Source organism: Euleptes europaea, unplaced genomic scaffold (assembly GCF_029931775.1).
Source record: "Euleptes europaea isolate rEulEur1 unplaced genomic scaffold, rEulEur1.hap1 H_4, whole genome shotgun sequence".
Lineage (NCBI taxonomy): Eukaryota > Metazoa > Chordata > Lepidosauria > Squamata > Sphaerodactylidae > Euleptes > Euleptes europaea.
The window spans coordinates 484,999-498,321 of NW_026612052.1; the positions used below are offsets into that span (position 1 = coordinate 484,999).

The following is a 13,323-nucleotide window of genomic DNA, read 5'->3' on the forward strand; positions in this document are numbered from 1 at the left end:
CGCTTTGGAAGGTGGACTATATGGCATTATATCCCATTGAAATCCCTCCCCAAACCCTGCCTTCCTCGGGCTCCATCCCCCAAATCTCCAGGTATTTCCCACCTTGTTTGGTGACCAAACCATATATATAAGTGATACCTGCTGCAAACCTTAGCTTCCACTGCAAATAGCATGCGGTACAAGGTTTCTCAAGATAGCATTGGCCAGGATGTTCTGATTCTCTTCATGTTTGTGATTGCAAGTCCCACCATCATCCTGAAGCTGGTGGCCAAGGTCGAGACTCCTGGCTTTATTTTCTGAAGAGTTTTGTTTGCCACAGACAGAACATCTTCGCTTCTATTGCACATAGCACAGGAGTTGGTGCCTGGCAATCATCCAGGCCAGCATCGTACACTTTCCTCTGTTTTTGAAACTGCAACATCCACTATCATTCTAAAGTAGGTGGCCAATTTTGAACCCCCCATTTTGTTTTCTAATGAGTTATGCCTGCCACAGGCTGATGGATGGACAGACAGTTGGACACATCATTTTATTATTATAGATTAGAAACATAGAAACAAAGAAACCAAGAGTTGGAAGGGACCTCCAAGATCATCTAGTCCAACCTTCTGCACAACACAGGAAATTCATAACTACTTCCCCCTAAACCCCCACTCTTATAATTCTCAAGAGATAATAGTCTGAAGACAGAGTGTGTGTTTCATCTGTTTTATATGATACTTTAATAGATGAATCATTCTCATTCTGAAAACAACCTAGTAGCAAAGAGACAGATTTGAACAAAATCACTGTTGAATACATTAATCCAATACATAAAATTCGTACTTTAAAAATATATTTCCCCCAGGTAAAAATGCAGAGGAAAATGATCATCCCCATGGCATCTCAGTTTTGTTACAGTTTTGTTACACATTCACTTTGGCCCTGTTCACAAGTTACAATGAACGCACCTACAACCCGTGTACACAGGACACTTGAGTGTTCTTTGTGCGTTGAGTAATTCTCATAGTACAATCATTGCAGGTACAGCTGAACATGCGACAGAAACCCCACATTTATCCAGGTACTTGTCCCTTGTTTCATTTGTACAGTAAATGCACATCGGCTCTTTCTTATAAACAGATGTATGCATGTACAGTCAGGATAAAGATACATTCACTATCACACAGGAACAGGGTTTATGTTACCTAGTTTCACCTGACTTGCTTTGTAGAGAAGAACCTTCCAAAATTATTTCTCAGTGCATCCTTTACCTCTTTGTTTCTCAGGCTGTATATGAAAGGGTTAAGCAAAGGGGGCAGCACAGTGTAGAGGAGAGAGGAAAACTTCCCCAGGTCTCTCTTTATTGCTTGCTCTGGTACCATATATGCAGTCATCAGAGACCCATAGAAAATTGACACCACAACCAAGTGAGAAGAGCAAGTGGAAAAGGCCTTTCTCCGCCCTGCGGAGGAAGGGATTTTCAAGATGGCCGCTATAATATACACATAGGAGGTCAAGGTCAGAAGAAAAGGAGGGAGTGTAAAAATGGCTGCCACGACAACACTCAACCTTTGTATCAAACTGGTATCACTGCAGGACAGTTTTAGGAGTGGGAAATACTCACAAAAATAATGGTCCATTTTGTTGGGGCCACAAAACGTTAACTGCAACATCAGAATGAGCAATATAAAAACAATGAAAAAGCCATTAATCCAAGATGCAGCTGCTAACTGGATACAAGTCTGGGTCTTCATGGCTGTTGCATAATGGAGCGGTTTACAGATTGCTAGATACCTGTCATAAGACATCACGCACAGCAAACAGCATTCAGTCGCTTCCAAGGAACCGAAGATATACCACTGGGTGAGGCAGCTACTGAAGGAGATCATTCTGTTCCCAGTCAAGAGAGCCAAAAGCATCCTTGGAAACAGATTGGACGAGAAACAAGCCTCTAAGAAGGAGAGGTTCCCCAAGAAGAAGTACATGGGAGTGTCAAGGTGCCGATCCAAGACAACAAGTGCGAAGATGAGAACGTTTCCTGTTACAGTTGCCATATAAATGACTAGAAACACCAGGAAGAGAAGAATCTGAAATCTACAAAGGTCTCCAAATCCCAGGAGGAGGAATTCTGTAATCATCGTCTGGTTTTCAACCATGATATCAATGATACAAAATCAAGTCGGGTTGAAAAGAAAAATACAATAATGAAAGTTATTGCAAGAGTGACATTTGCTTCCTTGTGGTGGCCTGGTCAATGTGTGATGCTGATGATGAAGAGAATTTGGCTGACATAAGCACTGGTTACAGGCAACTTCAATAATTGGATTTCCCAGCCACATTCTTCAATTCTTGTGCCATAGACATAAAACCTACAATGTGCTGGTATGGAGGGGATGAAGCCAGAAGTCCTCTTTATTGGTCTCTTCAGATTTCTGTGTCAGGTATAATGCAATTATATTTGTGTAGTTTAATCTTTGGGTTACATGATGTTACCTAAAATGAAGAGAGGTACAGGACATGATGTATTTATTAAATTTCGTTTTATCCCAGCCTTTCTCCAAAAAATTCAAGGAAACACACATGGATCTCTTACTCTCATTAAGACCATGTTATAAGGTTAGGCTACGAGAACTTGCAATGGCTGCTTCAAGGATACCAGTGAGCTCCATGGCCATATCAGGATTTGAAGGTGGGTCTAAGGTGGCCAACTCCAACTTAGGAAATCCCTGGAGATTTGGGGGTGGAATCTAGTGAGGACAGGGTTTGGAGAGAGGAGGGACCTCAGCAGGGTATAATGCCATAGAATCCATCCTCAAAAGCAGCCATCTTTTTCCAGGGGAACTGATCAGCAGTGAGAAGGGTGTGACAGGGAGGAAGTTGTTAAAGGCAGGACAAAGAGGAAGAATGGTCAGCCAGCTGGTGTTATTAAGTCTGGTGACAGGAAAGCCAGCAAGGCATGGATTCTCCATAACTTATGGAGGCCAGACTATCCTAGGAGTAAGGTGAAAGGGAGGGTGCAGAAACCTGAGGCTGCAGCTAAAGGAAGGGGTCCCGTCCATGGATCACACATAAAGGCTAGGCTGATTGAAACAAGCAACAAAGACTTTTGTTTGTCAAGTGGGGTTGAGTGTTTTGTTGAGTGTCCTCATTAAACCCTGAAATTTGCACCATTATAAGAGAGAGTGCTCTACTCCCGGGCATTGGGTTGTTCTTTGGGAACCTAAAAGCAAACAAACAATAAACAAAAAGAGATACTTCACTGGGGAGGGGGGAGGTCCGACCCAGGAATCTTCACATACAGGTTCGGACTTATCTCTACAATAACCTTCAGAGGTGGATTAAGCTGAAAGGATGAGCGAAAGAGCTTCCTGACAAAGCACAGGCTTGAGCTTGAGTCCCCCACTGTGTTAAACACTTCATCCACTATTCCACATCGCTAGGGACGCCAGCCTCCAGGTGGGGCCTGGGGAATCTCCTGGAATTCTAGCTCATTTCCAGACTACAGAGATCAGTTCCACTGGAGAAAATGGATGCTTCGGAGTGTGGACTCTGTGGTATTATACCCCACCAAGGTCTCTATCTTTCCCAACCTGGACCTGGAAACCCTACACATCACCTTCTTAGTTTGAATGAAACAGAGTTGCATGTTTGCTAAGGTTTCTTTACAGTCTGCTCAACTTATCCACCTGAAATAAATTATTCATGCCTGCCCTGCCCTCTTTTTAGTAATTCTTGTTTGCACTCACCTTTAAAAAAAGGATCCAAGATTCAATTCTCAACATAATTAATAGTTCAAATGAGGATTTGTTAAATACCTTGCAGAGGGTGATCAAATGCTTCTGTTTCTCTTGATTTCGGCAAATGTTTTTTCCAACCTCTCAGACAGAAATTTTAATTCACAGAATATGTCTCAAATATAAGTGGTTTTCTTCATTTTAAAAGATGACCACCTGACTTGAAATAGTTGGTTCTTTTATCAAGAAAAAAAAAACCCTGACAAAGTAGACATGTTAAGGGAAAACGTTGGTGGAATAATGGATCGTTACCTTTCTGAGAACCTTAATCAGTGCTGGAAGGCTTCATGGATCCATTCCTTTTCTGCTTTTGGGTGAGCAAAGGTAGAAGGAATTCTGGTCCTTTTCATCAAGTCACTCAGTATCATTCTTTCTCTCGATATCCGGAAAATGCACCGAAGAACTTGTGCCAGTTTTGATTGTGAAGTATGTTTTCCAAAGTGCATTTTATTAAGATGTCAAGGACTCATATTGTATTTAAATAAAAGAAACCCACAATTATATTTCTTTCTATTTTCCTAATTAAAAAGGTAGGTCTCGTTGCAGTGTTGTCCTGAAGTAATATACTGTGAAAAAAACTCAAGGGAATGGAGGCGATGAATGTGAAAATGAAGGCTCCCGGGATATGGGTTTTGTTTGTCTGCTCACCCAAACTCCTCTTCCATCTGAGAAATAAATAATCTTCCCAAATGAGCACTAACGTATCCTTTTTCACCAGCAGCAAAGTTGGTTGGCTGCAACCCAATTGGACTGCAGGGGTTGGGTGGCTGTCAGCCATTGCTCCTGGACACCAACATGTCAATTGGAGGGAAATTCAAACCAAATCTGGGAATTTTTTCTACTGGCATAACTTCCGAGAAATGCTGAGAGTAGCATATTTAATAGCCTGTCCGGTGACTAATAGAAGCATTAGGATGTTTATAAAAAAAAAAAAAGGAGACTTGTGGCACCTCAAAGGATGAATAAGCTTTCATGATTAGAGCACAGTTCATCACAGGCTTGAAATGGGTCTAAAGTTAACCGATAGGCATATAGTCACACTCACCCCCCAAATTGCAAGTAATGTGGTCAAAAGGCCACAAAATGCAGGAGGTACATTCTGTCATTTGTATGATAAACTATGAACATATATAAGACCAGTGACCATTCACAATAGGAGATCCTAGCAACAACTGTCTATTCATTTTTGTTATGCTTGCTAAAAGACCAATCTCAAATTACTATCACAGCTATACTCATTTTGCCCCACTTGGAATGATGAAAAGATTTTCTCTTCGTTTGTGGCACTGCAAATCCAACCAAGACGGGTATGAGTTATGCATTTCCTGAGCCACAGATATACAGGGGAATTGCTGGTTAAAGTTATGACCATGATTTTTTGGAAGGGTAACACAAATCTGGGATTCTTAGGTATTATAGAAAACAGCCTCCCCACCAATCCATGTTGTTTTTCATCTTTGGGGGCTGGTAGCCAGCTACAACATACGTTAGTGTTTTTCACTGATTTTAATGCTTTCCCAGGCAATGACATTTCTCCCTGCTAATTAGATCCTGGCAAGGGAGGAGCACAGATCACTCTCAACCAATTACCTTTGGGGACAAGCCACAGTCCCTCCCTCCTTTTTACTCCTCATTTGTTCTTTGTGAGTGCTGTGGCTGGGAAAATAGAGAGCAAGGATTAATTCGTTCAGGGGAACATAGACTGTGACCCGTTGGTCCAATTTGGTTGAGATTGAGGGTTCTTTACTGGACAGGCAGCACTCCCTCTGTTGCAATTTTGTTATCATTTGGCTGAAAAAACAGCCACTCAAGCCACTCTGGAGAAGGCCCCATAGAGATACATGGCAGACTGATGGGAAGGAGTGGAGTGGGCAAGTGTGGGAAGGAATGGACAGATGGATGGACACATTCTTTTATTATTATAGATTAAAAAGGTAAAGGTCTCCTGTGCAAGCACCTGGTCATTCCTGACCCATGAGGTTATTTCACATCCCGACGTTTACTAGGCAGACTTTGTTTATGGGGTGGTTTACCAGTGTCTTCCCCAGTCATCTTCCCTTTATCCCCAGCAATCTGGGAACTCAATTTTACCGACCTCAGAAGGATGGAAGGCTGAGTCAACTTTGAGCCAACTACCTGAAACCAACTTCTGTTGGGATCAAACTCAGGTTGTGGGCAGAGCTTGGACTGCAGTACTGCAGCTGACCACTCTGCACCACGGGGCTCCTAGTCCAACCTGTACAACACAGGAAATTCACAACTACTTTCCCCTCACCCCTCAACCCACCCATTCTTATAATTCTCAAGCAAAAATATTCCAAAGCTTAAGTGTAAGGTCTTATCGTGACAGAGTTTGTGCTTCATATGTTTCATACGACACTTTAATAAGTAAATCGTGCTCATTCTGCAAACATCCTAGTAGCAAAAAGACAGATTTGAACAACATCACAGTTTAATACATGAATTCAATACGTGACATTTGTATTTTAAAAAGATCTTTCCACCAAGTAAAAATGCTCAGGAATGTGATCACCCCCACGGCATCTCAGTTTTATTATACATTTACTTTATTCCTATTCACAAGTTACAGTGAACACACCTACAACCCGTGTACACGGGACACTTGATTGTTCTTTGTGAGTTGCGTAATTCTCATAGTACAGTCACTGCAGGTAGAGCTGAACATGAGACAGAAACCCCACATTTATCCAGGTACTTGTCCCTGGTTTCATTTGTACCGTAAATGCACATTGGCTCTTTCTTACAAACAGATGTATGCATGTACAGTCAGGATAAAGATACGTTCACTATCACACAGGAACAGGGTTTATGTTACCTAATTTCACCTGACTTGCTTTGTAGAGAAGAACCTTCCAAAATTATTTCTCAGTGCATCCTTTACCTCTTTGTTTCTCAGGCTGTATATGAAAGGGTTAAGCAAAGGGGGCAGCACTGTGTAGAGGAGAGAAGGAAACTTCCCCATGTCTCTCTTTATTGCTTGCTCTGGTACCAAATATGCAGTCATCAGAGACCCATAGAAAATTGACACCACAACCAAGTGAGAAGAGCAAGTGGAAAAGGCCTTTCTCCGCCCTGTGGAGGAGGGGATTTTCAAGATGGCCCCAATAATATACACATACGATGTCAAGGTCAGAAGGAAAGGAGGGACTGTAAAAATGGATGCCACGACAACACTCAGCATTTTCATCAAACTTGTATCACTGCAGGACAGTTTTAGGAGTTGGAAATACTCACAAAAATAATGGTCCATTTCATTGGGGCCACAAAACGTTAACTGCAACATCAGAATGAGCAATATAAAAACAATGAAAAAGGAATTAACCCAAGAGGCAGCTGCTAACTGGATACAAGTCCGGGTCTTCATGGCTGTTGCATAATGGAGTGGTTTACAGATTGCTAGATACCTGTCATAAGACATAACACACAGCAAACAGCATTCTGTCACCTCCAACGAACCGAAGATATACCACTGGGTGAGGCAGCTACTGAAGGGGAACATTCTGTTCCCAGTCAAGAGAGCTGAAAGCATCCTGGGAAACAGATTGGAAGCGAAACAAGCCTCTAAGAAGGAGAGGTTCCCCAAGAAGAAGTACATGGGAGTGTCAAGGTGCCGATCCAAGACAACAAGTGCGAAGATGAGAACGTTTCCTGTTACAGTCGCCATATAGATGACAAGAAACACCAGGAAGAGAAGATTCTGAAATCTACAAAGGTCTCCAAATCCCAGAAGGATGAATTCTGTAATCATCGTCTGGTTTTCAACCATGATATCAATGATACAAAATCAAGTCCAGTTGAAAAGAAAAATACAATAACGAAAGTTATTGCAAGAGTGACATTTGCTTCCTTGTGGTGGCCTGGTCAATGTGTGATGCTGATGTTGAAGAGAATTTTGCTGACATAAGGACTGGTTATAGGCAACTTCAATAATTGGATTTCCCAGCCACACTCTCCAATTCTTGTGCCATAGACATAGAACCTACAATGTGCTGGTATGGAGGGGAGGGGAGATAGCCAGAAATCCTCCTTATTGGTCTGTTCTAATTTCTGTGTCAGTCAGAATGTAGTTATCTTTGCGCAGTTTAATCTTCGGGTTACATGATGTTACCTAAGATGGAGAGAGGCACAGGACATGATGTATTTATTACATTTTTTAAAATCCCATTCTTTCTCCGAAAAATTCAGGGAAACACATATGGATCTCTTACTCTCATTATGACCATGTTATAAGGTTAGGCTACGAGAACTTGAAACGGCTGCTTCAAGGATACCAGTGAGCTCCATGGCCATATCAGGATTTGAAGATGTGTCTAAGGTGGCCAACTCCAAGTTGGGAAATCCCTGGAGATTTGGGGGTGGAATCTAGCAAGGGCAGGGTTTGGAGAGAGGAGGGACCTCAGCAGGGTTAATGCCATAGAATCCACCCTCAAAAGCAGCCTTTTTTTTCCAGGGGAACTGATCAGCAGAGAAAAGGGTGTGACAGGGAGGAAGTTGTTAAAGGCAGGACAAAGTGGAAGAAAAGTCCGCCAGCTGGTGGTATTAAGTCTGGGGACAGGTAAGCCAGCAAGGCATGGAGTCTCCATAATGTAAGGAGGCCAGACCATCCTAGGAGTAAGGAGAAAGGAAGATAATGCAGCTTACTCTACTCGGGACAGGGCAGGCTGCTTAAATCTGCACTGAGGGTGCAGAAACCTGAGGCTTCAGCTAAAGGAAGGGGTCCCATCCATGGAGCACACATGGAGGCTAGGCTGCTTGAAACAAGCAACTAAGACTTTTGTTTGACAAGTGGGGATGACTGCTTTGATTAGTGTCCTCATTAAACCCTGAAAGACCCATTAAAGGTAATTTGCACCATTATAAGAGAGGGTCCTCTACTCCTGGGCATTTGGTTGTTGCTTGGGAAGCTAAAAGCAAACAAACAACAAACAAAAAGAGATACTTCACTGGGGAGGGGGGAGGCCCGACCCAGGAATCTTCACATACAGGTTCAGACATATCTCTACAATAACCTTCAGAGGTAGATTAAGCTGAAAGGATGATGGAAAGAGCTTCCAGACGAAGCACAAGCTTGAGCTTGAGTCCCCCACTGTGTTAAACTCTTCATCCACTATTCCACATCGCTAGGGATGCCAGCCTCCAGGTGGGGCCTGGGAAATATTTTGGAATTTCAGCTCTTCTCCACACTACAGAGATCAGTTCCACTGGAGAAAATGGATGCTTGGGAGTGTGGACTCTACGGCATTATACCCCACCAAGGTCTCTATCTTTACCAAGCTGGACCTGGAAACCCTACACACCACCTTCCCAGTTTGAATGAAACAGAGTTGCATATTTGCTAACGTCTCTTTACAGTCTGCTCAACATCCACATGAAAGAAATTATTCATGCCTGCCCTGCCCTCTTTTTAGTAATTCTTCTTTGCACTTACCTTTAAAAAAAGGACCCAAGATTCAATTCTCAACATAATTAATAGTTCAAATGAGGATTTGTTAAATACCTTGCAGAGGGTGATCAAATGCTTCTGTTTCTCTTGATTTGGGCAAAAGTCTTTTCCAACCCCTCAGACAGAAATTTTAATTCACAGAATATGTCTCAAATATAAGGAGCTTTCTTCATTTGAAAAGATGATCTCCTGGCATGAAATAGTTGGTTCTTTTATTAAGGAAAAAAAAACCTGACAAAGTAGACATGTTAAGGAAAAACGTTGGTGGAATAATGGATCGTTACCTTTCTGAGAACCTTAATCAGTGCTGGAAGGCTTCATGGATCCATTCCTTTTCTTCTTTTGGGTGGGCAAAGGTAGAAGGAATTCTGGTCCTTTTCATCAAGTCACTCAATATCATTCTTTCTCTCGATATCCGGAAAATGCACCGAAGAACTTGTGCCAGTTTTGATTGTGAAGTATGTTTTCCAAAGTGCATTTTATTAAGATGTCAAGGACTCTTATATTGTATTTAAATAAAAGAAACCCACAATTATAGTTCTTTCTATTTTCCTAATTAAAAAGGTAGGTCTCATTGCAGTGTTGTCCTGAAGTAATATACTGTGAAGAAAACTCAAGGGAATGGAGGCGATGAATGTGAAAATGAAGGCTCCCGGGATATGGGTTTTGTTTGTCTGCTCACCCAAACTCCTCTTCCATCTGAGAAATAAATAATCTTCCCAAATGAGCACTAATGTATCCTTTTTCAACAGCAGCAAAGCTGGTTGGCTGCAACCCCATTGGACTGCAGGGGTTGGGTGGCTGTCAGCCATTGCTCCTGGACACCAACATGTCAATTGGAGGGAAATTCAAACCAAATCTGGGATTTTTTTCTACAGGCATAACTTCTGAGAAATGCTGACAGTAGCATAATTAATAGCCTGTCCAGTGACTGATAGAAGCATTAGGAAGTTTATCAAAAAAAAAAAAAAGAAGAAGAAGAAGAAGAAGGAGACTTGTGGTACCTCAAAGGATGAATAAGCTTTCATGATTAGAGCACAGTTAATCACAGGCTTGAAATAGGTCTAAAGTTAACAGATAGGCATATAGTCACACCCACCCCCCAAATTGCAAGTAATATGGTCAAAAGGCCACAAAATGCAGGAGGTACATTCTGTCATTTGTATGATAAACTATGAACATATATAAGACCAGTGACCATTCACAATAGCAGATCCTCGCAACAACTGTCTATTCATTTATGTTATGCTTGCTAAAAGACCAATCTCAAATTACTATCACAGCTATACTCATTTTGCCCCACTTGGAATGATGAAAAGATTTTCTCTTCATTGGTGGCACAGCAAATTCAACGAAAACGGGTATGAGTTATGCATTTCCTGAGCCAAAGATATAAAGGGGAATTGCTGGTTCAAGTTATGAGTATGATTTTCTGGAAGGGTAACACAAATCTGGGATTCTTAGGTATTATGGAAATTTTGGTATCATTTGGCTGAAAAAACAGCCACTCAAGCCACTCTGGAGAAGGCCCCATAGAGATAAATGGCAGACTGATGGGAAGGAGTGGAGTGGGCAAGTGTGGAAAGGAAGCCACTTTCGCTTGGCGAAAGGAAGCAAACCAACCACAACAAGGAAGGATGGCAAATGTAGAGTTTTCAGTGGAAAGGTTTAAAAATGTCATTCACTGTAAAGGTAGGAAAATGAATGCAGATGGATTCTATTTCTGTTTCTTGTAATTCCTAGCTCTGATATTACCAAAACAAAATCACTCCTAGTTGTGCTGAAATAGTTCAATACAAATTACAACAATAGGCTCAATATTAAGCAAACAGTATCAAGTGAATTCAAAGTGCAAAGCAACAATACGCAAACAAGGACTGTACACATAAACAATGGTGCTGAACAACAGAAGTGTACTATATACCGTATTTACAACAAATGTCCACCGGACATTTGGCATTACTCTCTTAAGGGAAGCTCAAGAAACAGATGAAGCCGGGCGTTTTACTTTGAGTCTACGGATATTATTAGTATCAGTAAGCTGACAGCTTGATGAATGAATCTCTTGGTGACTATTTGTTGTAAATACTGTATATAGTACACTATTGTTGTTCAGCACCATTGTTTATGTGTACAGTCCTTGTTTGCGTACTATAGCTCTGATATTAGCCTGCCACTTGACTGCCATTTTATGGAATCAGTAGAGAGGTGCAGCTACACAGATAGTGACCTACTTTAGGGGTCTTTAAAACTGAACCCCTTTGTTCAATCGGCTTGAAACTTAAGAGGTGTTTAGAATAGAGGGAGGAGTGTGCTCAGTGCAAATTTGGTGCCATTGTCCTTATAAAAAGCTGCCTCTGACCTCTATATACATTTTGGGAGGGGCTGTGGCTCAGTGGTAGAGCATCTGCTTGGCATGAAGAAAGTCCCAGGTTGAATCCCTGGCATCTCCAGTTGAAGGGACTAGGCAAGTAGGTGATGTGAAGCACCTTCTCCTGAGACCCTGGAGAGCTGCTGCCGGTCTGAGTAGACCAATACTGACTTTGATGGACCAGGGGTCTGATTCAGTATAAGACAGCTTCATGTGAATCCTGAACTAGTAATGCCCTACCTAAAAATAAGCAATCGTGGTAAAAGTTACTCCCCTCAAGATCTGAAATTACAACAGAATTTTCCTCAATGCACACCCTTTCCTATCAACATCCTGAAGCTGGTGGCCAGTTTTGAGTCTTGTAGCCTCATTGTCTGATGATTTATATCTGCTACAAACAACCTTGGCTTCCACTGCAAAGCGCATGGGGGTACAAAGTTTCTCAAGATAACATTGGCCAGGATGTTATGATTCTTTTCATGTTTGAGACTGCATGTCCCACCATCATCCTGATGCTGGTGGCCAAGGTTGAGATTCCTAGCGTTATTTCTGAAGTGTTTTGTCTGACACAAAAAGAACATTGTAGCTTCTATTGCACATAGCACAGGGGTTGGTGTCTGGCAATCACCCAGCCAGCATGGCCCACTTTCCTCTATTTTTGACACAGCAACATCCAGAATCATCCTAAAGTAGGTGGACAATGTTGAAACCCCCTTTTTATTTTCTAATGAGATGTGCCTTCCACAGGCAGATGGATGGATGGACAGATGGATGGACACATTCTTTTATTATTATAGATTAAAAAGGTAAAGGTCCCCTGTGCAAGCACCGGGTCATTTCTGACCCATGAGGTGACGTCACATCCCGATGTTTACTAGGCAGACTTTGTTTATGGGGTGGTTTGTCAGTGCCTTCCCCAGTCATCTTCCCTTTACCCCCAGCAATCTGGGTACTCAATTTTACCGACCTCAGAAGGATGGAAGGCTGAGTCAACCTTGAGCCAACTACCTAAAACCAACTTCTGTTGGGATCAAACTCAGGTTGTGGGCAGAGCTTGGACTGCAGTAGTGCAGATGACCACTGCACCACGGGGCTCCTAGTCCAACCTGTACAACACAGGAAATACACAACTACTTTCCCCTCACCCCTCAACCCACCCATTCTTATAATTCTCAAGCAAAAATATTCCAAAGCTCCAGTGTAAGGTCTTATTGTGACAGAGTTTGTGCTTCATATGTTTCATACGACACTTTAATAAGTAAATCGTGCTCATTCTGCAAACATCCTAGTAGCAAAAAGACAGATTTGAACAACATCACAGTTTAATACATGAATTCAATACAGGACATTTGTATTTTAAAAAGATCTTTCCACCAAGTAAAAATGCTCAGGAATGTGATCACCCCCACGGCATCTCAGTTTTATTATACATTTACTTTAGTCCTATTCACAAGTTACAGTGAACACACCTACAACCCGTGTACACAGGACACTTGATTGTTCTTTGTGAGTTGCGTAATTCTCATTGTACAGTCATTGCAGGTAGAGCTGAACATGAGACAGAAACCCCACATTTATCCAGGTACTTGTCCCTGGTTTCATTTGTACAGTAAATGCACATCGGCTCTTTCTTATAAACAGATGTATGCATGTACAGTCAGGATAAAGATATGTTCACTATCACACAGGAACAGGGTTTATGTTACCTTGTT

General features: G+C 41.9%; 1 protein-coding gene across 1 annotated transcript; it reads right to left on the reverse strand.

The window, feature by feature from the left end:
- Nucleotides 1-1,193: 1,193 nt before the first annotated feature.
- On the reverse strand, nt 1,194-2,138 carry LOC130493026 (olfactory receptor 2AP1-like). Its single transcript, XM_056866800.1, has one exon. It carries the CDS (start codon nt 2,136-2,138, stop codon nt 1,194-1,196), a length of 945 nt encoding a protein of 314 aa, XP_056722778.1.
- Nucleotides 2,139-13,323: the final 11,185 nt, after the last annotated feature.